This window comes from Micromys minutus, assembly GCF_963924665.1.
Source record: "Micromys minutus genome assembly, chromosome: 1".
Taxonomy (NCBI): Eukaryota; Metazoa; Chordata; class Mammalia; order Rodentia; family Muridae; genus Micromys; species Micromys minutus.
In genome coordinates this window covers 40,464,173-40,487,895 of record NC_137969.1, presented here as the reverse complement: position 1 = coordinate 40,487,895, position 23,723 = coordinate 40,464,173, and the positions used below count along the sequence as shown (strand labels likewise).

General features: G+C 37.6%; 1 protein-coding gene across 1 annotated transcript in view; it reads right to left on the bottom strand.

Moving 5' to 3' along the window:
• Positions 1-848: 848 nt before the first annotated feature.
• Positions 849-23,723, bottom strand: part of PPP3R1 (protein phosphatase 3 regulatory subunit B, alpha) — a 39,009-nt gene continuing 16,134 nt past the window's right edge. The window contains exons 2-6 of the mRNA XM_080924854.1: positions 18,216-18,255; positions 6,117-6,293; positions 4,896-4,955; positions 4,348-4,532; positions 849-2,958 (exon numbers count right to left, since the gene is read on the bottom strand). Coding sequence (XP_080780980.1) covers positions 2,911-2,958; positions 4,348-4,532; positions 4,896-4,955; positions 6,117-6,293; positions 18,216-18,255 — 510 coding nt within the window. The 3' untranslated portion in view covers positions 849-2,910. The remainder of the gene's footprint in view (positions 2,959-4,347; positions 4,533-4,895; positions 4,956-6,116; positions 6,294-18,215; positions 18,256-23,723) is intronic.

The window sequence follows — 23,723 nt, the reverse complement described above, 5'->3', positions numbered from 1 at the left end:
TCATTTACCTGGCGTGAGTATCTCACCTCTGTTGCAGTGCTGCATGAACACACAAGGATTTTGTAGTGTCAAAAGTAGGTTGACATGGTGGTACGTGCTTTAGTCCATCCTAGCATTGGGGAGGCAGATGCAGTGGGAATCTCTTGACTATCCTGGTCTACAAAGCTAGTTCCAGGACAGCTAGAGCTATACAGAGAAAACCCTGTCTGAAGAAAGTCTCAAAATGTCATGTTACAGTTATAAAACATCCAACAATCTCAGCACTCAAAAAGCAGGATTAAAAAATTCAAGGCCAGTTTGTTTAGTGAGACTTTGCCAAGAAAAATAAGTGAAATTAGAACAAGCATGATCTAGGAGCCACGTATATACTTACTAAATACTTTAATGAACAATCAATGACACCCAGGTGATAACTCTGAAAACCTAAATTTGTGCAAAACGAGCAAGTGACTGTAAAGCATCTTTATTTTATAACCAGGGAAGACAGCAGGCAGGAAAAGGGATGAATGCTGCTGAATAAACGAAGTGTGACTGTGTAAAGGAAACCCAAGGAGCGTACACATACACGGGTGAACAATTATGTTACAGGCATTAGTTTACTGGGTATGGAGTTGATGTACAGCTGTGAGAAACAAGCCAAACCCCAAAGGCACTTGTACTAGGCCCAGGTCTGGGGAGTGTAGTCTCAGGGCTTTGAAGTATTTAGCCTCCTTGTTTGTCCAGATACAACAACTTATTTCACCTGTAGTTTATGGTGCAGAACAACAAAACATTTATCCAAGTATTTACAACCCTAAAAGCATGGACGGGCCCGTCAACTGTAGCAGTACATCAAAGCTGACAATACGTTCAAGCCAAGTTTCAAATATTTTATTTTCTTACTCATACAGTATGAAGTTTTCCTAAAGATTTCACAACATGACATGTATCATGCAGAAGAAAATTTAAACATTCAACATAAACCATGCCCTCCCCACCTCCCTCACACAAACTAAAAAAGAAAACCCCTCATTCCCCAGGAAGGAAATAGTTTGCACTATTTTTTTTCCCACAATGCCAGCCAAGATATGCACAAGCAAGAGATATAGAAAGCATTTGCTAAAATATTTGTAACAAATAATTATGTACAAAAAAATTCACAAAAGACTACTTCCCTCTTGAAGCAGAGCACACGGCGGTTGACACTGGGATGATCAAACCACTGGCTGGGATTGCAAGCCATGTGCCGATCCAGAGGGAGGGAGTACTTACATGGAGTGGAGATTTTCATTTTGAGTATTAACATTTCCAAAGTTTGGCAACATCATCTTTTTAAATTATGCAAATTATGTAAACAAGAGGTACATTTTAAATTGATCTACATGCAAAACTCCATGTCATGCAAAGACACCAAGCACCGGGATTTCTCTCACAGACAGAGCCCATGACGTGCAGCACTCAGTTAAAAGGACAGCAGTGGCTGGCAGGTGTGCTCAGTTTAATATTCTTTCATCTTGATTCAACCCGCCCTGACCATTTATGATTATAAAACCAATTTATATAGAAAAACTGTATAGGGAAGACTGCCATATAAAACTATCCAGAATGTCTTACTTCCAGTCAATAGTACCTTTGCAGAAAAGGGAAGGGATAATGTCAAGTGGTAGAATATGACGTACTTTTATGTCACACATATCTACTAAGTCATCATTCATCACTAGTTGTGCGGGTAAAACAACAAAAATTCATCATGTACTATCTTGCCTTCTAGCAAAGAAATTTTAAAAATATAAACGTGGACAAAATATGCTCTCCTATGGCATATAGATTAGCAAGATATTTCTCCATTTTAACCACAAGTGGAATTTTACATAAATATGTGCTCATTCAGTATCAGTTAACGTTTTAGGTCAACTGTATGCCTTTTGAAATGCAGAAGGAAAATAAACCCATGATTTACAGTTTAGTGACAAGTATTTCCTTGTGTATAATGAAACAAGGGTATTTTAAGCCATTACATGATTGCTTTGGGTTTTCTTCACTAAATAATACATTTAAAAAGTCATGACTGCCTCAGAAAACTTCTGACCTTGATAAATCACAACTGCTAATTACATTTTCTCAGGGACACTTAATAAAAATAACATCGACTACTTAAAAAAGTATCAGCCTGAAGCGGCCATAGTGTACGTAGTCCTACGGACACAAGAACCCACTCTTGGCAACAGCGCTGAACTAGACCTCCAGAGATGGATTAATCGCTTGCTGCTCAGCAATAAGACACAGTCCCTAGAAAGATATTCAGAGATATAAATAAAGTTACAGACTCGTTACAAAAGTGTAATTAAGGTAAATAATAGGGCATTAACAAATGCTTTATCAATCTCTCAAAGGAGAAAGCACAGAGAAAGGAAAATAGCTGGCCTGATACCTGGCGCAAATTGTACAATCTTCTATCTACATATAAAACTGTGTGAAATAAAAGTAAGGATGGTTTATGTTCTGCTTGGCACTTTTGTACTCTAACATTTTGTTTCTGAATCAAGTATATTAAATTAAAGCCAACCTACTAAATATATAGAAAGCTACATATATCTATATATAAATATTTACATATGTATATATAGATACTTTCTTGTTATAAAAGATGAAGAAAAATAAATTAAAGAGCCACCCCCTTCCCTTTCTCCACCATACTGATATGCTCTTTTCATGCTGCTGTCCCTCAAACTTTAAAGTGCTACACTGAGTTATTGAGAGAGTAGGAGTTCAATAACACTTAGTTGGCTTCATGAGGCTCATGTTGGAAAATGTGGCTTCACAGAGAAAAATACTTCCATTTAAATACACAGAGAGCATTGCTGGACGTCTTGAGCAGATCTTCAGAGATGGAGAAGAAAGCAAAAGTGTTGGGTGGTATTCTTCAAAGAGTCACACATCCACCACCATCTTTTTGTGGATATCTAGGCCACCTACAACCTGCAACAGATACAAACAGACTTTCAGTAAGTAAATCACATCCCTCTTTTTGGGGGGTATGTGTGTGGGGGTCAACTTGACTCAAGCTCAAATCATCTGGGAGGAAGAACTTTAACTGAGAAAATGCCTCCATCATATTGGCCATGGGTCAGTCTGTGGAGCACTTTTGATTAATGATTGATGTGAATTATGAATGGTACCACTTCTGGGCAGGTGGGGGTACTGGAGCAAGCCATGGTGAACAAACCAGTTAGCAGTATTCCTCCAAAGCTTCTGAGTTCCTGCCTTAAGTCCCCATCCCACTTTCTCTTCATGATAGATTACAATTTAGCTTTTGATCATTGTGTTTTATCGCAGTCGATAGAAAGCAAAGTAGGATACTAGTTTACCAAAAAGGGTAATTAAAAGTGTTTAGATAATTCAGAAGCTGGTTTAAGATAACGTTATCGGGGGTTGAGACTTTCAGTTAAATTTATGACTTCCAATCCTCCTTATATTACTCAGGGTTCTTTTTCATAGAAGCATTTTCTTAATATGTTCCTGGTGCTTTGCCTGCATGTGTGAGGGTATGAGAAGCTCTGGAACTGTAGTTATAGACAGGTGTGAGTTGTTATGTAGGTAGGTGCTGTGAACTAAAACCAGGTCCTTTCCTCTGAAAGAGCATCTTGTCTAGAATAGCAGCCAATGCTCTTCACCACTGAGCCATCTCTCTAACCCCATCACCAAAGCAGTTTCAAACATGTTGCTGTTGTTGTTACTTGCAGTACTGGGTGTGCACTGACCTAGGACCTCGTGCACGGTGGTAGGCAAATGCTCTCCAAGACTTTATTGTCATCCCAACAGGCATAATTTTTTAAGCAAAAATTAAAGCATGCTCCACTTGTAATTTCTAGGGACTATCAAATTAGTGGTCCTGTGAGGAGACAACTTCGTTGGTAAAAACTTTGCCATACAAGAATGAGGCTCTTCAGTTAGAATCCATATAAAAAGCTGTGTGTGGCACTGGTGAAACAGTCGTGAGGCCCATGGGGCTTGCTGGCCAGCTCAGCTAACTCAACAGTGAATTTAGGTTCCGGGAGAAGAGTTCAAAGTAATTCCCTGTACATGAGGCAGAAACTTGATGTTGACCCCCAGCCTCACATACACAGATATTCACATTCACCCACAATTGCTGGTACCATTCCTGTAGCACACTATCATGCTGTTTATGAACACTAATTCTTGAGAATAGTAGCTTTTAATTTTCGATACTTAAAACATATTCCGAAACTTGAATGTGCGAAGACAAAACTTAAAAGAATTTCGGAGAAAAACATGCTTATAAAACTGTCTAGTGAACTGTCCTTAAAATGTGTTAAAACAGTTAATAAACTTAGCCTATTCACTTACAGCACAGAATTCCTCAAAGGATATTCTTCCATCTCCATCCTTATCTGCATTTATTATGGTTTTGTCTACAATCTGCTGTAACTGTGTATCTTTCAGATTGTTGCCCACCATCATCTTCAACACCTGGAAGAGTTCTCCATTGGAAATATAGCCATCTTTATCCATGTCATAGATACGGAAAGCAACTAGAAAAAGGGGGGGGGGGGTGAAAGGAAAATCACAGCAATTAGAAGGCAAACAACAAATACTTCAAATGAAAAACAGTATTGCCCGACTTTGAAGACGGCATTTTTTAAAATACAGATGCTACATGTGTTTGAATTAACAACTGATTACAAGGTTATAGGACAAAAAAGCAGTATTGCCTCAAGCATGTGGTATGCCTGGCCTCAGAAACATCTACTTTCCCACTAGACAACTAAGATGGCACATTATTCAAATATACTAGTTACAAACATCATACATGACTTGTACTGTAACTAAAGGTCTTATATGTTTTTAGAAGTCTAAATGACATTGTAGAACGACAGTTGAAGGGAAATACTTACACCTCAACTTCTGTTCCTTATCGCCTTTGACACTGAACTGAGAGACTCCTTCAATGAATTCTAAATGAAAGTCGAAAATGTTTACAAATTACAACCGTTAATTTTTATAAAGAAAAGCAACATTCAAAAGGCTATTTTCTTAGTTTTTATTCCACCTCTTTTTCCTTTTTTAAAATTTTATTGGATAGTCTCTATTTACATTTCAAATATTATACCCTCCCCCCAAAAGGCTGTTTTCTTATACAAAATATTATAAGTAGAACTGAAAAATCAATAACGTTAATTTTTTAAAAGTATTTATTTTAGGTATATGAGCACACTGTAGCTATCTTAAAACACACCAAAAGAGGGCATCAGATCCCATTACAGGTGATTGTGAGCCACCATGTGGTTGCTGTGAACTGAACTCAGGACCTCTGGAAGAACAGTCAGTGCACTTAACCACTGAGCCATATTGTCCATTTTTAAGGTTCCAAATACAAGATTTCATTTTATTTATTTGAACTTTTAATTTTATTTGAGTTGTCAAAATTAACCATTTTCAATTATGTGTTAAAACCTGTGAGTCATTAATACTCAAAAAATTCTTTAAGGATATTTATTTAAGCAATTTCTTTAGATTATAAGAAAGTCTACATTATTTTTCCAAAACAAAAATCGTTTTGTTTCCATTCCAAGTTTCCAAATCATGTAAATATACTGGAGGAAAGTTCTTGAAAAATTCTTTACTATTTGGCAAACAATAACTCATAAACAAAAAACAGAGCATTGAAAATACTAATTACACATTATTTAGAACTATAAGATCAAATGTGAAATTATATATAAATTAATATTTACACAAAAGATTCCTTGATGTCTAGCTAAAATAAAACATGCATGAGGTATCAAAACTGAACAGTACAGGTCTCATTTTTTAAGAGGAATATAAAGAAACAAGAAAAATACAGTTTTTAATATTGTTAAGCTGCCCTTGAGTAAGAAAAATTTTCTGAAAACGGAGAAAATAGTCAATGTTCCTTTTTGTAGTATATTACACTGTAATAGATGCCCTGATAACATAGGAAGCAAAAGCAAAGAGTAATTAAAACCTGGGCAACACAGATTTTCAAGTTTTACCATAATCTTTATAAGATCACCAAAAACAGAGACTTTAAAAAATTCTAGTTTCATTCTGATTGAGTGCTTTAAGACTAACTTTAAAAATAAAATGACTGTTACCTTTGAAGTCTACTTCTCCATTCCCATCTGTGTCGAAAATATCTATTACCCGCTGTACTAAAGGATTCTGTTGTAACTCAGGTAGAGACATGAACTCTTCCACACTCAAAGAACCAGAATTGTCCAAATCAAGCTTCTTGAATCTCTTTCCTAGCCTTTTAATTTCATCAGCATCAACTAAAAGCAAATGAAAAAAGTAGCAAAATTTTAATTTTCAATTTGACCTAAAGCTACAAATTCTTTCTAAGTAAGTACAACAAATATTTTCTTTCTTCAGTTGCATTTCTGTTTGTTGCTCCCATCGGGTACCAATGGCATGCTAGGCAACATCAGGGTGACAGTGCTTTACCAAGCTGATCCTGGACACTGTGATATAGGCTGAGTCAGTCTGCTGTGCCCCATCTTCATTAAAGTGTGCATTTAAAAGATAAAAACATAGTCAAATGGATATTGCAAAAATTATCTATGGTACTCAAGTACAGACCACACAACCACAGGATGGCAATGACACCTATTGTAACTCAAAAGGGGAAATGTCAGTAAAACATGCAAATGTATGGGTTTATGGAGATTTCTCCTAGTACTGACACTCTAGGACTTACAGATGGGATAAAACCTCAACCAACCCATGGGAATACATACATCAAACCTAGCAGTCATCACAGTCTAGCCTCCTGTACCTTAAAAAAAAAATGCTTAGAAGAAATATACATTAGTCGATAGCTAAGCAGAATCACCTAACTTCCCAAGCTTGTTTTGTGGTAATTAGTGGAACACATCATATAATCTGGTCAATTATGCCCAAGGCCCCTGAAACAGAGCACACCGCAGAACAGGATTTCACAATGGCAGCTGGGAATCAGTGTATTTCATTGCCTGGTATTCTTAGAGCATTAACAGAGTGTGTGTTAGTATATATGCTACTTATCTAAGGGAAGTTGGAAAACTCTCATTTCAAAAGCATGGTGCCTGCCCTAATTACCTAGAAGTGGAGAACAAAAGAAAAAAGATCGTTTGAAGATCAGAAAACACACACTTGAATAGCAAAACAGGAAATGCACTGCACAAGGGAGTGTGATGATTGCCATCTCCACAGAAGGGGCAGCCAAAGCCTGCCTCCTATTGTCAGCAGAGGATGAAGCCCGCTGCAAAGTAGCAATCAAACAGGATTTCACTGAGATGCTGTTTTTACAAATCCACCATCCATGCAGACAGCTCTGTAACAGATTAAACTGAACCCTGTTACTACCCTTCAGTATCTGGCATAGTCACAGATCGTCACTTTGCATACATACTGAAGCATGTACTTCCTCATCTGATACCACCTTTCAAACATCCCATTCTTCCTTTAAAAAAAATTAAGCAAAACAGTCTTCATCTATTGTGCTTCTCAATGTTTCAACAAACTATGGGCATGTAATTCTGCCACCGTTTAAAAGAATAAGCTATGAAAAATAAAATTTTCTTTTTAAAAAAAAAGATGTTTTTCTGAGACAAGGTTTCACTATGTACCTTGAGCTCAGAGATCTGCTTAACTCTGCATCCTGAGTACAGATTTTTTTTTTAATTGCTTATCTGTTAAATATAAATTATGGTAAACTGAAGTGACCTAAAGAAATGCCACACTTATGCTAAAAATTTCTTAAAAGGAGCTGATTAAAACTTCATGATTATATACTTTTAGTATATTCAAGATTTGGTCTAAATTATTTTAGATGTCCCTGTGCCTACCTAACACCCTACTGATAATCAGGTTTGGTGTATATTAGCTCAGCAGACAGTATCTGAGACCTACAGCAATAGCTTTCCTATTTTACAGTTACCCCATCTACCACAGATCGTCATCAATATATTTGGTAAACACAGTAATTTTCTAACTAATTTTGCTTTGTAGCATGTGTTACTCTGTATAACCTAGTTCTCTGTTCCTTAACTACAGTCAGTTGTATTTGTATAGAGAATAAACTATATTCCCACTGGAGTCAGAGCTGTGCTTTAAACACACACAGAGAGGGAGGGAAATAGAAAGATATACAAGGCTTGTTTCTGTCCCATTCACCCCCCACAAAACAACATCATCAACAACAAAACCCCAAAAAGATAAAAAGCAAGGTTTTTCTGTGTATTTTTGGCTATCCTAGAACTCACTCTGTAGACCAGGTTGGTCTCAAACTCAGAGATCTGCCTGCCTCTGCCTCCCAAGTGCTGGGACTGAAGTTGTACATTACCACGAACCGGCCCTACGTCAGTGTTTTTACAACCCAACAAGTGACTCAAAGGATCATCTACTTTTAGGAAGTCACTCAGTAATTAGCACCAAACACCATGCACCCAGCTGTCTCTCTGCCTTAGAAGGTAAGCAAGGAGTCTCCCTGTGGCCTGTACTTCCTCTAAGGGCCATACTTCCCTGTGTTGTTCTAAACAGTTTTTTTGTTTGTTTGTTTGTTTTTTTAACATGATACTCATTTGAGTTTGTTGTCACAGACTTAGTTTACCATCTTTGTCTTTTTTCCCTACTACTCCAGTAACTTAGCATTTGTTTGTCTCTTTTGTTTCCTATGACTTGGCTACTTTTAGTATAGAAATTCTCTGAGTAGCTAAACATAAAAACAGCAAAGAGACATATCTTTCTAGTACTTAAGGTAGGTGTCATGGGGAACATCCTGAGACACTGAATGGCCTCCAAGACAATATATTTCCCTCTTAAGTTGTAAAAAACTCCATGTGTGCCAGGAAGACACACTTATGGGCAATCTTTTAGAGTATTGGGCTGTCTCATGACATCCCAAGATTGTGAGATAAAACTTTCACTACAGTATGGGAGGATCCAAATATCCCAGGGTGAAGGCAAGGGAACTACTATAGAAACAGAGAAATCTAATCCAAACAAATCCCATCAGCTCACGTAAAAAGCCACAATTTTCAGGAAAGAAGGGGGAAAAAGACTAAAATGGAAACCAAAACTCTAGGAGAGAAAGCATTTGCTGGGGTAAAGTTAATTAGTAACTGATTTTATATTTTAAAGTTATCATTCTACCTGGAAATTTGCAAGCATTCAGGGAAATGAGGAAGAGCTGAAATCCCTATATAGTTTCTTCATTTACTTTTTTACATACAAGTTTCAACTGTAGGCAATCGAAAAATGAAAAACAGTCAGTCTAGTAGAACTTTATAAAAGCAACCTAGGAAATACATTATGACTTTAAAAGCAATCCATGTTGCTGGCCAAGTTTCAAACTTGAGGAACAGGAAGTGAGTCTTAGAGACACTGCTGCACTCCAGCCCTGCTCTCTGGCTTTGCCTTACTCTCCCCCTTCTTCTCTAGGAACTGCCAAGAAAAGAAAAATTCTCAATCAAAAAGTCAGGTTATATTGTCTTTGGGGAAGCTTATTGGGAGATGAGCTGATACCACCTCTATGCCTGAGCAAAAACCCTGCTGGAAACTTCCTCAATTGGATCTGGACCCTTGGTCTGCGAAAGAACTTCAGGGTTCTCTGGTTTCATTAGTTGGAAATAAGAAATGTCTATCTGCAAGGGCTTTTCCCTCTCTACTCATCAGCCCCCAAACAAGACCAACACTAGCTCAAGGGCATACACACTTCACCTTCTGATATCTGGCTTGTACTAGACAGTGTTTAGGTTGTGATTTTATTACCTTGTTCTGACTTAGAGCACACCAAATTTAGTAAGATTGTGTCCTGTGTTTTTAGTTTTCCTGATAACTTACTCTAACGCTGTTGATTTCATGTAATTACATTATCTACTGGGGTAACTGTTAGTCTACATGGTGTGTGTGTATGTGTGTGTGTGTGTGTGTGTGTGTGTGTGCATGCTTGCGCTTACATGTGAGTAAGATACAGCTCTGCCTCAGTCTTCCTGGCCTTTCTTTATCCTTACCCTCTTCTACCTCTTCTAAGAAACTGGTTGTTCAATCCCATCCTAATGGAAGTACAGACTTGCAAGCAGATTACCAAACTAACTAGGGACTAAAGAAAGAAATGCAACAGGCTTATTTAAAACAGAACACAAAGGTTTAAGTTGGCAGAATACATAATAAATGGGCAATCTTAATTTCACTTTTGTTAGAACATGGGCCTGCCCCTAAAACACAGTAGTCATTTGTAGATGGCCAAATCCTATGGCCTAAGATCAGGCCACACCTCCCTGCAGCAGCAACCCCCATTTATGGTCCTAACCAGGCCCTAGCTCTTCCAGACAGTCCAGATTATTCAGAGACACCCACTTCTACATCTTAGGTTTCTCCTCTGTCCCCTTCTTCCTCCTTCCTTTCCACTTCCTTCACTCTATGAAGTTCCTCTTAGGGTTTTAAAGGGAGAAGCTCTCTTTCCCTTAAGGTTCCAACAGACTCAGATCCTTTCTCTTGATACACTGTGTCTTTGGAGTCAATTACTGCTGTCCTTTCTTTTGTATATTTAACAACTTGTTTAAGACCAAGGTTTAGACCTTTAAAAAAAAGTAACATCTTGTCTTACCTCTCTCTCCTTCCCTCTGAGTAAGTGTACATTTGTGTATAATGCCCTGGGAGGTCAGAGATGTAAGAGGTTAGAACCTCTGGATCTGGAATTAAAATTTAGTAGTTGTGACCTGCCTGGTTTCAATGGTGGGCATCAACTGTAGTCTTCCACAAGAACAATGTGTTCTTCTTAACTGCTGAGCCATCTCTCCAGCACAAATAAAGGGTCACTGTCTTCTTTATTTTTTTTTTTTTGGCAGGTTCCCAGCACATACCCTTAGCTGGTCTTGAACTCAAGAGATCTACCTGCCTCTGCCTCCAAAATGCTGGGATTAAATTAAAAGGCAGAAACAGTTGTTTATATCAGCACTGAGAATGCTTAAGAGCTCAGTAAACTGTCCTAAGTGTATCTTTCAGATTTATTTTTCACAAACCTATTTGCAACACACTTTATCCTTAAATTTCATTCTTGTCTATTTTCAATTTGTAATAACTCTTCCATGTTTGCAGCTCTGCCTCTGTACTCAATGTTCTACTGAATTCCACAAATAGTTTTAAAACTACACTCCTACAGCTAATAATGTCTTAAAATGTCTTTCCCCCTTGAAACCTTTTCTTGGGTTGTTGCAAACTGAAAGAAAGCTACCAAAAAGAAAAAAAAGAAAAAGAAAACCATATTGGAAATAATTACTCCTACTTACTGTATTACTGTTCATTTCATAGAATTTTCATTGTGCCTATGATCTTTAATTTCTTGATTAGTGGCTAAATGAATGAATAACTCAGTATGAGATCAATTTTCAAAATAACTGGAGCTGTAAACTTACTTCTTCCACTGATTTTTCTAAGTGTAAAGCTACAATTCTGTTCTCATAAATAATTAACAGATTGCAGGTACGGTGATCTGTGAGTCTGAGGCCAGCTTGGTTTGCACAGTGCATTCCAGGCTAGCCAAATTGAAATAAAACTTAATGGGTGGATCTATAAAGCTGGACATAGAGATACCATATGCTATTTTAAGTATTTGGTTAGTCTTTCTATGGGAATTCGTGGGAGACAAATATCTAAGAGACCCTGAACCAGCTGATGTCATCAATTAAAAAAAAAAAAAAAAAAAAAAAAAAAAAAAAAAAAAAAAAAACATCACACCAAAGAGTCCTGGCTTCTCTGACAAGAACCCCATTGGGGACTCCCATCCATTTTTTTGTGTTATAAAACTTCAGGTTTGGGCTGGCACAATGGCTCAATGGTGGGAATGTTTGCAGCCAATCCTTAAGTATCCCCAGAACCTACATGGTTGAGAAATGATTCATGCATGTTTTCCTTGGGTTTCTACACATACATGAGCAAACACACATGTGGGGATAAATCTGTACATTCCCCTGTCTCACCTCAAATATGTGCCAACTCCCTGTGTGGGCACCTTCAGTGAATGTCCAAACTGGGTTATACTGGCTTTTAACTATATCAACAAAGCCCAAACCCTGTGGACTGCATTTCTACTCTAATTCCTCTATGATTACTTACAAGTAAATCTTTTTAAACAGTGTGCTTACTTAACACAAGGAACAGACCCGCTGTCCTTTATTACCATGCTTTGTAATTAATGGCTGGTAGGCATGACCTCCTTTTACATTAGCCAAATGTTGACTACTCAAAGTTCTCTCCACTCTCAAAATAATTCTCTTACTACTCAACATAATTTAGATTTTGAAAATCCAACTTCAAGATCAAGCCAGTTAAAAGTTCCAGCATCAGGGGCGGGGCACGGGGTGCGAAGACTGGGGGTGGCATGAATTGTGAGGCCACCCCTAGCTGAAGTTGTTGATGGCTGGTACTCTGGGGCCCTAAGATGAACTAAGACCCACATACTAAATGGACTTGGTAGGTTAAAAATATTCATTTTTAAATGGAAGATATGAAGTCGGGAGTGAGATGTGTTATGAGAATGTGGACTGAGTTGGAGGGCTAATCAAGGTATAAGATACTAAGACCTTAATGCACACTATCAACCCTTTGGAAAAAAAAAAAGCCAAGCACTGACAAAAATGTATTCGTATACTTTTATGCAAAAAATGCTTAAAATTTGTTTTTTTATCTTTGTTTTTTAAAATAAAGTTGTTCAAAAAAAAGATATGATACTGTATCAAACTTGTAAAGAATTTTAAAAAACCAGGCATGTAAGTCTTCTAAGAAAAGCTCTATTTGACAGAGTTGGAGAGGTAATCAGGACGTAAGATACTGTACGAAACTTACCACTTTGAATGGTCTTGTAAATCTGACTAGATATCCTGTGCTATGACCAACTACATAAATAAACTGACAGGAGTATGCAAGGCACTCAAAATTCCTGCTGACAGCTACACTACAGACCACATGTGTATAGCTCTGGGAAGCCTTCGGCATGTTCAGACTTCTGCCTTCCCCAGTCACTGTCACCCTATTATCCTGTGAGAAATACCCAAAGCATTTGGGTTGGCTTTTATCCCAAATACAACAAAACAACCATGTCACCAAGGGCAATAACAATCATGGTAATCAAAACTCCCGGTGCTACACCAAGAGATGTTTCTGGGGTTACTGAAGCCACATCGAAGAAAAGGCTGCATGTTCAAAAACAGGGCATACAGAAAACTATTTCAAATAAGGAATTCACAACCCAAGAAACCATATCTTTCTTTTAAGCACTTTCTTGTTTAAATGAATCTTCATGATCTCAAACAGTTAAGTCAGGTCTAGAAAATTTAGAAAAATACGTGTATTTTGCCAATGAAATGTAAAAAAAAAGTCCTATTGGAATGCCTCTTTCTGTGAAATAAAGATGACTTGGCAGGTAAAGACAAAAGCCTGGGTTCTATCCTTGGAACACACACGGAAGGAGAAAAATGATTACCTGAACTGCTCTTCTAACCTGTAGGCAGACAGGCAAAAAACACTGGCTGGAGCTCAGACAGACCCACACATGAAGTAAGTAAACAAATGGAAAACCAACAGAATCTACCAATACTCCAAACCTGGCACACTGCCTCTGCCCCAGTGACTAATGATATCTGGAGGTGTTTGGTGAGAAGGAATTCAAAATGCTACTGCTACTGTTATTTGATTATTCTGTAGTTAACTAAGCATTTACTTCTCTAATGTGGACTCTGGTGATACTAAAACAGTAAGATATCTCAAATTATTAACCAAAAATAAGTTACAATTTAGATAATAAATACTAATTTTCCTAAAACCAGCCATTCCATTGGAGGTTATAGTTATGGGAAACATGGTGGTCAGAAGAAAAATTGTAACTAAAGAAATCATTAAGGCCAGGTGGTGATGGCCAGGTGGTGACAGTGGAATAAGCTTCAATCTCAGCATTCTGGAGGCAGTGGCAGGCAGGATCCCCTTATCAAAGCCCTATCAAGTGAGTTTCAGGACACCAAGGCTACACAGAGAAACCCTGTCTCAAAACAAACAAACAAGTAAATAAACAAAAAATTATTTCAAACACTCTAAACAGCAAACATAGATAAAGTTTTGCTAGATCTAGCTATAGATAGCTATAGATGTATTTATCTGACAGAAAATAAATATCTAAAATAAAGAATTCAAAAATAAAATGCCAAATACAAATATTAAACAACTAATCAATAAGTGGACAAATGAAATGAAAACAGGTTTCAAAAGATTAAGTGAAACACACACACACTCTCACTCTCTCTCACACACACAATCACAGGCACACATGCACGCACGCGAAACAAATGTTTAACATCCTTAACCATGAGGGAACTCCAACTCACAGCAGCCAGAAAGACTGTCATAAAGACTGGGTGGGGGTTGGGCTCTTCTACACTGCTCATGGGAATGTCTATTAGTAAAGCCACTGTGGACACTAATGTGAGTCAGATATGCCACCCAAGCATAGCCCCACAGGAAAGAACAGAATTACAATAGTAATAAGCAAAATAACATTCTGCATAAAAGACATCAACTATCAAATGTACAAAAAAAAGTCACTACCAACATGTGAAAGATTAAAGTGATATATTACAATATATCAGTCATGGACACTTCCGCTGTCTATTTTCTTAAACATAAAACCTCGGTAGTTTTAAGACTCTTTAGCACCTGAGAGATGGCTCAGTGAACTCCCTGCAGAGTACCTGGCCAGATCCCAGTACCCACATCCAGGTAGCTAACAACTCCTTATAAACCCAAATTCAAGGGACCAACCTCTTCTGATCTCCCATACACTTGCACAGAGATCCAGGCATAAATGTAATTAAAAACAAAAATAAAATGGCCAAATTTTAGACATCACAAATTTAAAAAGCAAGTATTGATGTGGGCTTTCAGTACTTCTTGACTAAAAGTCTTAGATACTTCAGAATTATTAAGCAACAGTCAAATGGCCATCACCAACACCTCATGAACTGGATACCGTGAGTCCAGTACTCAGAATGTCAAGGCAGGAAGATCAAAAGCTGACGATTAACTCTGGTTACAGAGAAAGTTCAAGGTCAGCCTGATACGCACAAGATCCTGTCTCAAAAAAAGCCAAGAATTACTAAGCTAGATGAGGTGGCACATGCCAAAGGGAGGCTGAACCAAAGAGAACTTAAATCCATGGCCAATCTGCAAAGCCACAGGTTACTCTGAGCTACATAGCAAAGCAAAAGGCTCCAGAACATTGCAAAAACACAACAGTGCACATGAATTTTTTAACTGTAATTTTAAAACTGTAAAACCCACTCAACAACTCACTCTGCAATGCAAGAGGATTCAGAGCAAGCAGAACCAGCCACAGTCAAAGGGCCAATGCGGCTGTTCCTGAGAACAGCATGACCTGGAACCTTGGAAGCTTTGAATTGTCTTAACTTATCACAGTCTCCATTCCAGTTTCAAAGATCCCACCCTTTCCTGATAAATGCCCTTTCACATGAGACCTGACTTATTTCTAAGAAGACATCAGCCACCTGGTTACCACCAGTCCTTAAAACAAAAATGACTAAGACTTTCTTTTTTTTTTTTTTTTGGTTCTCTGATTATCAAGCCCTTAGACTATCCATGTTCGTGTTCTTCATTTCTAATGCCCAACTGTTATGAAACAGCTACTTGGTATTATTAAGGTTTTCCCTTAAAAACCACGGTATTTATGTGTCAAGAGAAACACATTATGCAGTGTCTGTTCTATACCGGGCCCTTCCTTCCTCCTCACCTAGTGCAGATGAGACAGTCACTGCCCCCATTCCCTTGTGGGTGTACATGCACGTTCCCTAGAACTACTGTGCTTCCCAGGGTTCTACTGCAGACAACTACAGCAAATGTGTTAGCTGACTAACCAGAGTCTTTTGAGACACAGTTTATTACATATTCTGGTATGACCTCCATCTGATGACAATCCTCCTTCACAGCATCCAAAGGCTGGAATTACAGAGGTATGCTACTATACCTGGGTGTGGGCACTCATTTTTAATGGTAGAAGACAGAAGGGCAGGAAAGGGTGGGAGAGAAAGAGAGAAGAGTAGAGGGAGGGAAGGCAGACTATATTAAATTGTTTATTTATTTAATCTATATGAGTACACTGTAGCTGTCTTCAGACACACTAGATCTCATTTCAGATGGTTGTGAGCCACCATGTGGTTGCTGGGAACTGAACTCAGGACCTGTAGAAAAGCAGTCAGCGCTCTTAAGGACTGAGACATCTCTTTAGCTCTGCATTAAACTATTAAGAACATTTATAAGCCACACTATTAAACTGCTATCCTAAAATTAAGAAGCTAGAAAGCGAATGTTAAACTTCTGGCTTTAAAATTTTGCAGCCACACAAACAACTCTAATTTTAAATTAACATCCAGCCTTTCAAATATTAAGCTTCCATCTAATATTAATATATATAAAGTTAAGACCTAAACTGACAAAAATGACTCAGAGGGTAAAGGTGCTTGAGGCGACCCGAATCCAATCCCCGGACCTCACATACAGATAAGAACAGACTCCACGGTTGTCTTCTAACTTCCATGCATATGCTGTGGCAAATGTATCCATGTAGGCACACCATATACAAACACACACAGTAATAAGACTATATAGCCAATCATGATGTGGTGGTGTGAATAAGAATGGCCCCCATAGATTTGAATGGTTGGTCAACAGGGAGTGGCTAGGCCCAAAGGCTCTCTCTGTCCTGCTGCCTGTGGACCTGGCTGTAGAAGACTCAGTTACATGTCCAGCAACAAAACATGTCAACTTGCATGCCTCCATGCTCCTGCCATAATCATGGACTAAACTTTTGAAACTGTAAGTCAGTCCCAATTAAATGCTTTCTTTTGTAAGAGTTGCTATGGTCATAGTGTCTCTTTACAGCAAGCACTGACTAATGGATGCTTTTAATCCTAGCACTTCAGGAGCAAAGGAGAGCGGATCTCTATGAGTTCAAGACCAGCCCAATCTACATTAAAGGTTCCAGGCTAGCCAGGGATACACTGTAAGAACAGGTTTCATAAACAAGGGGCTGGCAAAACCAAAAACCAAAACAAAACAAAAACCCACAAAACAAAACAACAACCCCCACCAAAACAAAACACACACCAGTAAGGGTGCTTGTTACCACATCTCATAAACTACCTCAATTGGATCCTACGGAACTGCATGGTGCAAAGGAAAAAAAAATCAATCTACACAAACTGTCTGCTGATCTCTACACTTACACTGGCACTGTGGCAAACATATGAGCCCTGCCCCCACCCACTCCCATGTAGAGATAAGTAAAATGCAATTAAAAATAAAAAGCTGGGCTGGAGAGATGGCTTAGCAGTTAAGAACACTGTCTGCTCTTCAGAGGTCCTGAGTTCAATTCCCAGCAACCTCAAGGTGGCTCAGACTTTTCTGTAATAGAATCTGATGCCCTCTTCTGGTGTATCTGAGGACAGCGACAGTGTAGTCATATACATAAAATAAATAAATCTGAAAAAGAGGTATTCTTTTTTTTAAAAGATAAAATAAAAATAAAAAGCTATCCCCAAGCTTATAAAGAAACATTTAAAGTATATGAAGAAGCCTTTGACAACTGACTTTCACACTAGAAATCTGCTGGTCTTCAGATAGTCACCTTGGCCCATTCCATCAAGATCCAAAAATCTCAACTTTCAAATGTCAAAAGACAGACTTAACACATCTGTTTCTCCTCCCTCTAGTCCAGGTGGCAGCTGATCTGGTTATGTGACGAAACACAGCTTTCATGTTCTTGTAATTCCATTTCTCCAGTGATTTTGGAGAATTCTGGGTACAACTATTAACATTACAAAACAAGTCCAGATCCGTGGATCAACAAATAGAAAAACAAAACAAAAAAAAAGTAACAAAATCACTTTGAAAAGAAACCTTAGTTCATAAGAGATTTGGGGGTTTAATCTGAAATTGCAACGTTGCGCATATATTAGTAATAAAGCCTGTTTTTTAAATATTCCCTACTTTAGTAACTTAAAGAATATGTGTCCCATGTCTTCTCCACTTTCAATGCAAGATACATTCAATTGAAAAACAAGCATGCATCACAGAAATGTGTGCCTGCTCCCCACAGATTCATAAGCAAAACAAATGCTTTTTGTCATTATATTCTTACATATATAACTTACAGTGTGAGCACATTTCCAAAGGGTAACTCGCTTCATTTCCCTGGGGAAAAAAGAAAGAATCAATTAGTTATGAGAGACACCTAAATATCTTTAGTATATTGAAGAACAAACAAGAGGCAAATAAGCCATACATTCTAAACACAAATTTCTGTTCAGAATTATAAACTATACTTAGTAAACCATATCAAGTATGTGTAACACCATAAACATGATACACACCAAGTCCCACATATTAGAGACTGGTAGTGCACTTGCTTGTCTTGATGGATGAGCTATTTGTTTTGTATATTTCTTTTCTGACACACTTTCAAAGCCCAGGCTGGCTTGAACTACCAGTGTAGGTAAGGATGACTTTGAACTTCTGAATCTCTTGCCTTAGCCCTGAGATTATAGGCTTGTGCCAACACATCAGGCTAATGAACTTATTTTGGTAAAAAGCTCAGAGTGAGAACATTCTGATCATTTCAGTTTAATGAGACTACAATATGCGCTGTTAAGAAGAAAATCCTTGTTACCAATTATACTCATTCACTAAAACAGACCTTGCAAAATCCTATAAGATATTAATAGCAATATTAATAAGCCCAGTATAAAACGGCCATTTAAAACTTATTTTTAAGTATTTCTTTACATAAGAAGTCACCCTGTTGCTTAACTTATGTATTTTCCCTATTAGAGAAGGAAAGGAGTATTCTAGAAAAAAATACAGGCCTACCTAGGTTTTCTAAAGCCAACATGCTTTAAACCTATATAAAAAAGCCTGCAGAATTTAAGCATTGTACAATATGACCAAGTCATTCACAAGATCACTTGACAAAACCCTCAAATAAAAAACCATTTGCTTTGTGTTCAAGATAAACTATGAATTTGACATTTTAAACAGAGTCGTACTAAGCAACTGTCTAGCACAGAACTTACAATATAGAGCAGGCCAGCACTGAACTCATAAAAATCTCCTTGCCTCTAACATGTACTAAAGGTGTGCACCAGAAAGCCTGGCAAAGAACTATCATTATACTGATCGGAACACAAACCAAAAAGAAAACAAACAAACAAACAAATAAACCAAAAAGAGAACCCCACCAAACTACCGCCACCAAAAAAACCCACTATCTGCCAACTAGGAGTCATGTTACATCGCTGTGGAGCTGGTACAGAACAGTGAATCAAGAAGTTGCAAGCAGCGCTTTTCAGAAATGACTTGCAATCACTGATCTAAAAAGGAGCCTGGGTTCTGTCCCTGGGGAACTGAAAAGTTTGAGAAGGATGTATTTGTGGGGAACACCACCTTAATTAGAGAAGAAAGATACAGAGATCTAAAATCTGTAGCAACCTGGGACCTATAGAAGAGCTCCTTCCATCTTAAGTTACATTAGGACACCCTCAAAGCAAACTAGTAAGTGGGCCAAACTACCTCTGATGCTCACACAGCTGGGAGCACTGATATAAGAGGGATGTGCAGACCTCACTACACAAGGCACCAGCGTACAGTCCTCAGAAGGTCTGCATTAGCCATGAATTAAAAGGCTGTTCTGAGCTTACCCTGGAGAAAAGAGTTTTAAATCAACCCTAAAGTCAGTAAGCTAATTCCAAGTGATTTGAGAGGAGGACAAAACAAGCACCCCCTCTAAAAGAACAAAACAAAATCCAGCAAAACAGCACAAAATTCAATGTCTGACAATGAAAAAGGCCATGTAGAAAAGACCATAATTATATCTTATACCTAGTTTATAAAAAAAAATACATAAAGTAAATCTGTATTCCATTTTATAATATTCTCTGTTCATAAACTATAGTCTCCTATTTTCTATTCAAATATATTCTATTCTCATATAATACATATCATATGTCCCAATAAGACTCCATCAGGCAGAATGGTGCACATCTGTGACCCAGGGGTCAGGTGATAAAGGAATAACGAGTAATCTTCATTGGTTTTGGGGTGTTCAGGGCTAGCCTAGACTATAGGAGACTGTCTTTGGGGAGGAGAGGGTGACTCAACAGAATTTGTCCTGGGTTGTCCTTGTCTGTGGCCGTCAACCTGGCACAACAAGTCTCTGGGAGGCTATGCAAATCCTCTCCCACTGAGGAGGACAGGTAGCTCAAACTTCACACTGGCAGGATACAAAGCAAACTCAAAGAAATCAGTAGCCCTCCTTTATACAAATGAGAAAGTGGCCAGAAAGAAATTCGAGCAACCACACCCTTCACAATAGCTATAAATAATATCAAATATCTTGGTGTAACTCTAACCAAGCAACTAAAAGATTGAAGCTGGAAAGATTCCCCCATGCTCATGGATAGGTAGGATTAATGTAGTAAAAATGGCCTTTTTACCAAGAGCAATTTACAGATTCAATGTAATCCCCATCAAAATTCCAATACAATTTTTATAGACCTTGCAAGAGCAATTTTCAACTTCATACGGAAAACAAAACAACAACAACAACAAAAACAGGATAGCAAAACAATCCTGAACAATAACTTTGGAAGATATCACCATCCCTGACATCAAGCTGTACTACAAAACAATACTGATTAAAAACTTCATGGTACTGATATAGAAATAAATCAACTGAATCTAATCGAAGACCTAGAAATAAGCCCACAGTGTATATATAGATACTAGATTTTGGAAAAGAAAGCATTTTCAACAAATGGTGATGGTCTAACTGTATGTCTACAATTAGAGGATGAAAATAGATCCATATTTATCACGCTGCACAAAACTCAAGTCTAAGTGGCTCAAGGACCTCGACCTAAGGAAAACCGAATACACTAAATTTCATAGAAAATGGGAAATACCCTTGAACGAATTGGTCCAGGAGAAAACTTCTGACCAGAACACTGATGGCTCAGGTTCTCTAAGATCAACAATTGATAAACAGGACCTCAAAGCTTTTGTAAGGAAAAGGACACTGTCAATAAGGACAGAATGGCAGCTTACAGATTGAGGGGATTTTCATTAACCCTACATCTGACATAGGGCCAATATCCAAAGTTCATAAAGAACTCAAGAAGTTAGACACCAACAATTCAAACAGTCCAATTTAAAAATAGGGTACAGAGCTAACCAGAGAAATCTCCAATGGCTGAGAATCAGTTAAAGAAATGTTCAACTTTCTAATTTAAGATTATTCCAATGTGACTTGTTTGGTATTAAGGGGTTTTCCTTTCTTGAAACAGGTCCTAGCTGGTCTGCAAATCACACAGTAGTCCAAGTTAGCTTTGAACTCAGATATCCTCCTGCCTCTGCTTCCAAGTGGCAGGATTCAAGGTGTGCACAACCATGCTTGGCATAGAAACATGAATTTTAGGACACTGAGCTATGATCTAATCTGGGCAGCATTTGTTCCTACTTGTTGGGTTGGTCCCTCTTTTATCCAATATAGAAAACATAAGAACATGCTGACCGCTTTACATTTTCCTACCCTAGGACCAGGAATCAATGATTTACTCCAAGAAACTAGCTCCTTTTAGAAAAAGAACTACTTTTAAGTCCTCTTTTAAATCTGATTTATCCATACTTTAGGTTTTTACAATATGACTAATCCCAAGCACACCTGATTCTTCTTTCATGGTGTGACTGAGTTACATCTGAGTGTAACTTTTACTGTGGAAATTTACACCTGATCAGACTGATGTACTAATATTCTAAGACGCTTTTCTGCATAAAGACAAGAGTCCACTATTAACCCTCTCTAAAGAACAGCTTTTAAGGAAAAATGAAAATATACACATATGCAGTACAGTAGGTCTGAGCAAATTATAAATGGTTCTCAATACTGTCCCCCAAAACATAACTTTGGGCTGTAAGACATCTATGGATAGCCATGGTTTTTGTGTCTGTCTGTCAAGAACTTACAGAACCTAGACTCAGGGAAAACACTTTCCGTAGAGATACAACTTTGATAATTGAAATTATTAACATTATTCTAGGTTCCTCCTCTTAGAGAGTATCTTATATTACTACACTTCAAGCTCCTCAGTAGCAAACACTTGAATATTCTTATCTGAGAAATATGCTTTCATAAATATGAAGTCAAATTTTATTCTGATGGAAAAATGTTGACTACCAACCACTATGGATGAATTTTAAACAGCCCCATTCATAAATGGGTCTTTCCTCTACATGCCAACCATCACTCTCTCCAGGAAGATGACCTTGACATTAAACAAACTTTTAAAAAAAGATAATAAATAAAAATTAAAGTGGAAAGGTACTACATCCGAAATGGTGTTTTACAAAGCAACTGGTATACTATAGGCAATTACTACACAAGACGTTACGTGTCAGAATTCAAGAATGGGATACAAATGTTTAATTTGTCAGATGCAGCAAAAGCTTTTATATAAAAAAGTTCACAGAGACACAACCTGCTGGCCCTCCCATGACATTGCTATTCTTCAAAGAAAATCTTTAAAAGTCCTAAAATCTTTTAGTTGTCCCAAATGTATTAATTTAACTACCTTTAAGTTAAAGCCAAATGAAGAAATTTTAAAAGCAAAATAATCAGCTAATAGATGTAGAAAATGCTCTTTAAGATAATTATGGATGGAAAGGGAGAACACTTAACATTTAGTAGATGAGAAAACAGATATTTATACAATTCAGAACAGTAGTAAAATTACAGTTATGAAGTAGCAACAATAATTTTATGTTGGGAGGGTCACCACAACATGAGATCTGTTTAGAGGGTTGCAACCTATTAGGAATGTTGAGAACTACTAAAATAAAGAGAACAAAAACCACAGATCCATTTGCCTGAAGAACAGAGATGCAAATATCTGCAAATATCCTCAAGAGGATATTTGCAAACTGCAAACTGAATTTAGGAACACATTAAGATGATCATATATCATGACCAAGTGGACTTCAATCACTGAAGTCTGTTAACAGAAAGCTCAAAATCATCACAATGGATGCAGAAAGGGTCACTTGACAAAATTCAACAAACTCTCATGTCCTAGAGATATCAGGAGAAGAAGGAACATACCTCAAAATAATAAAGGACCTATAGAACAAGCCAGTAACCAATACCATGTTAAATGGAAAAGAATTAAGAGCATTTCCTCCAAAATCAGGAACAGAGATGTTCCCTCTCATCCCTCATTCAATAAAGTACCCAAAAATCTTAACTATAACATGGAAAAGAAAGATATAAAAGGGAAAAACAACAGAAGAAATCGAAACAACCCTATTTGTAGACAAAGCAATTCTGTTTAGTAGACCCTACAGAGCAAACAAACCTCTGAATAAACATTTTCAGTAAAGCTGCAGAATGCAAAATCATTACATGAAAGTCAGCTAACGGCCTTCAAATATACAGTGAACTCATCAGGAAAGAAATTAGGAAACATATATTTTAGAGTAGTTCCCCCAAATAAAGTAGGAATAAACATTAAAAGCCTTCTACAAAGAAAACTTCAAAACACTGAGAAAAAAAAAAAAAAAAAAAAAAAAAAAAAAACTAAGACACTAGACAGCAGAGTGCACTTGTTTGCTCC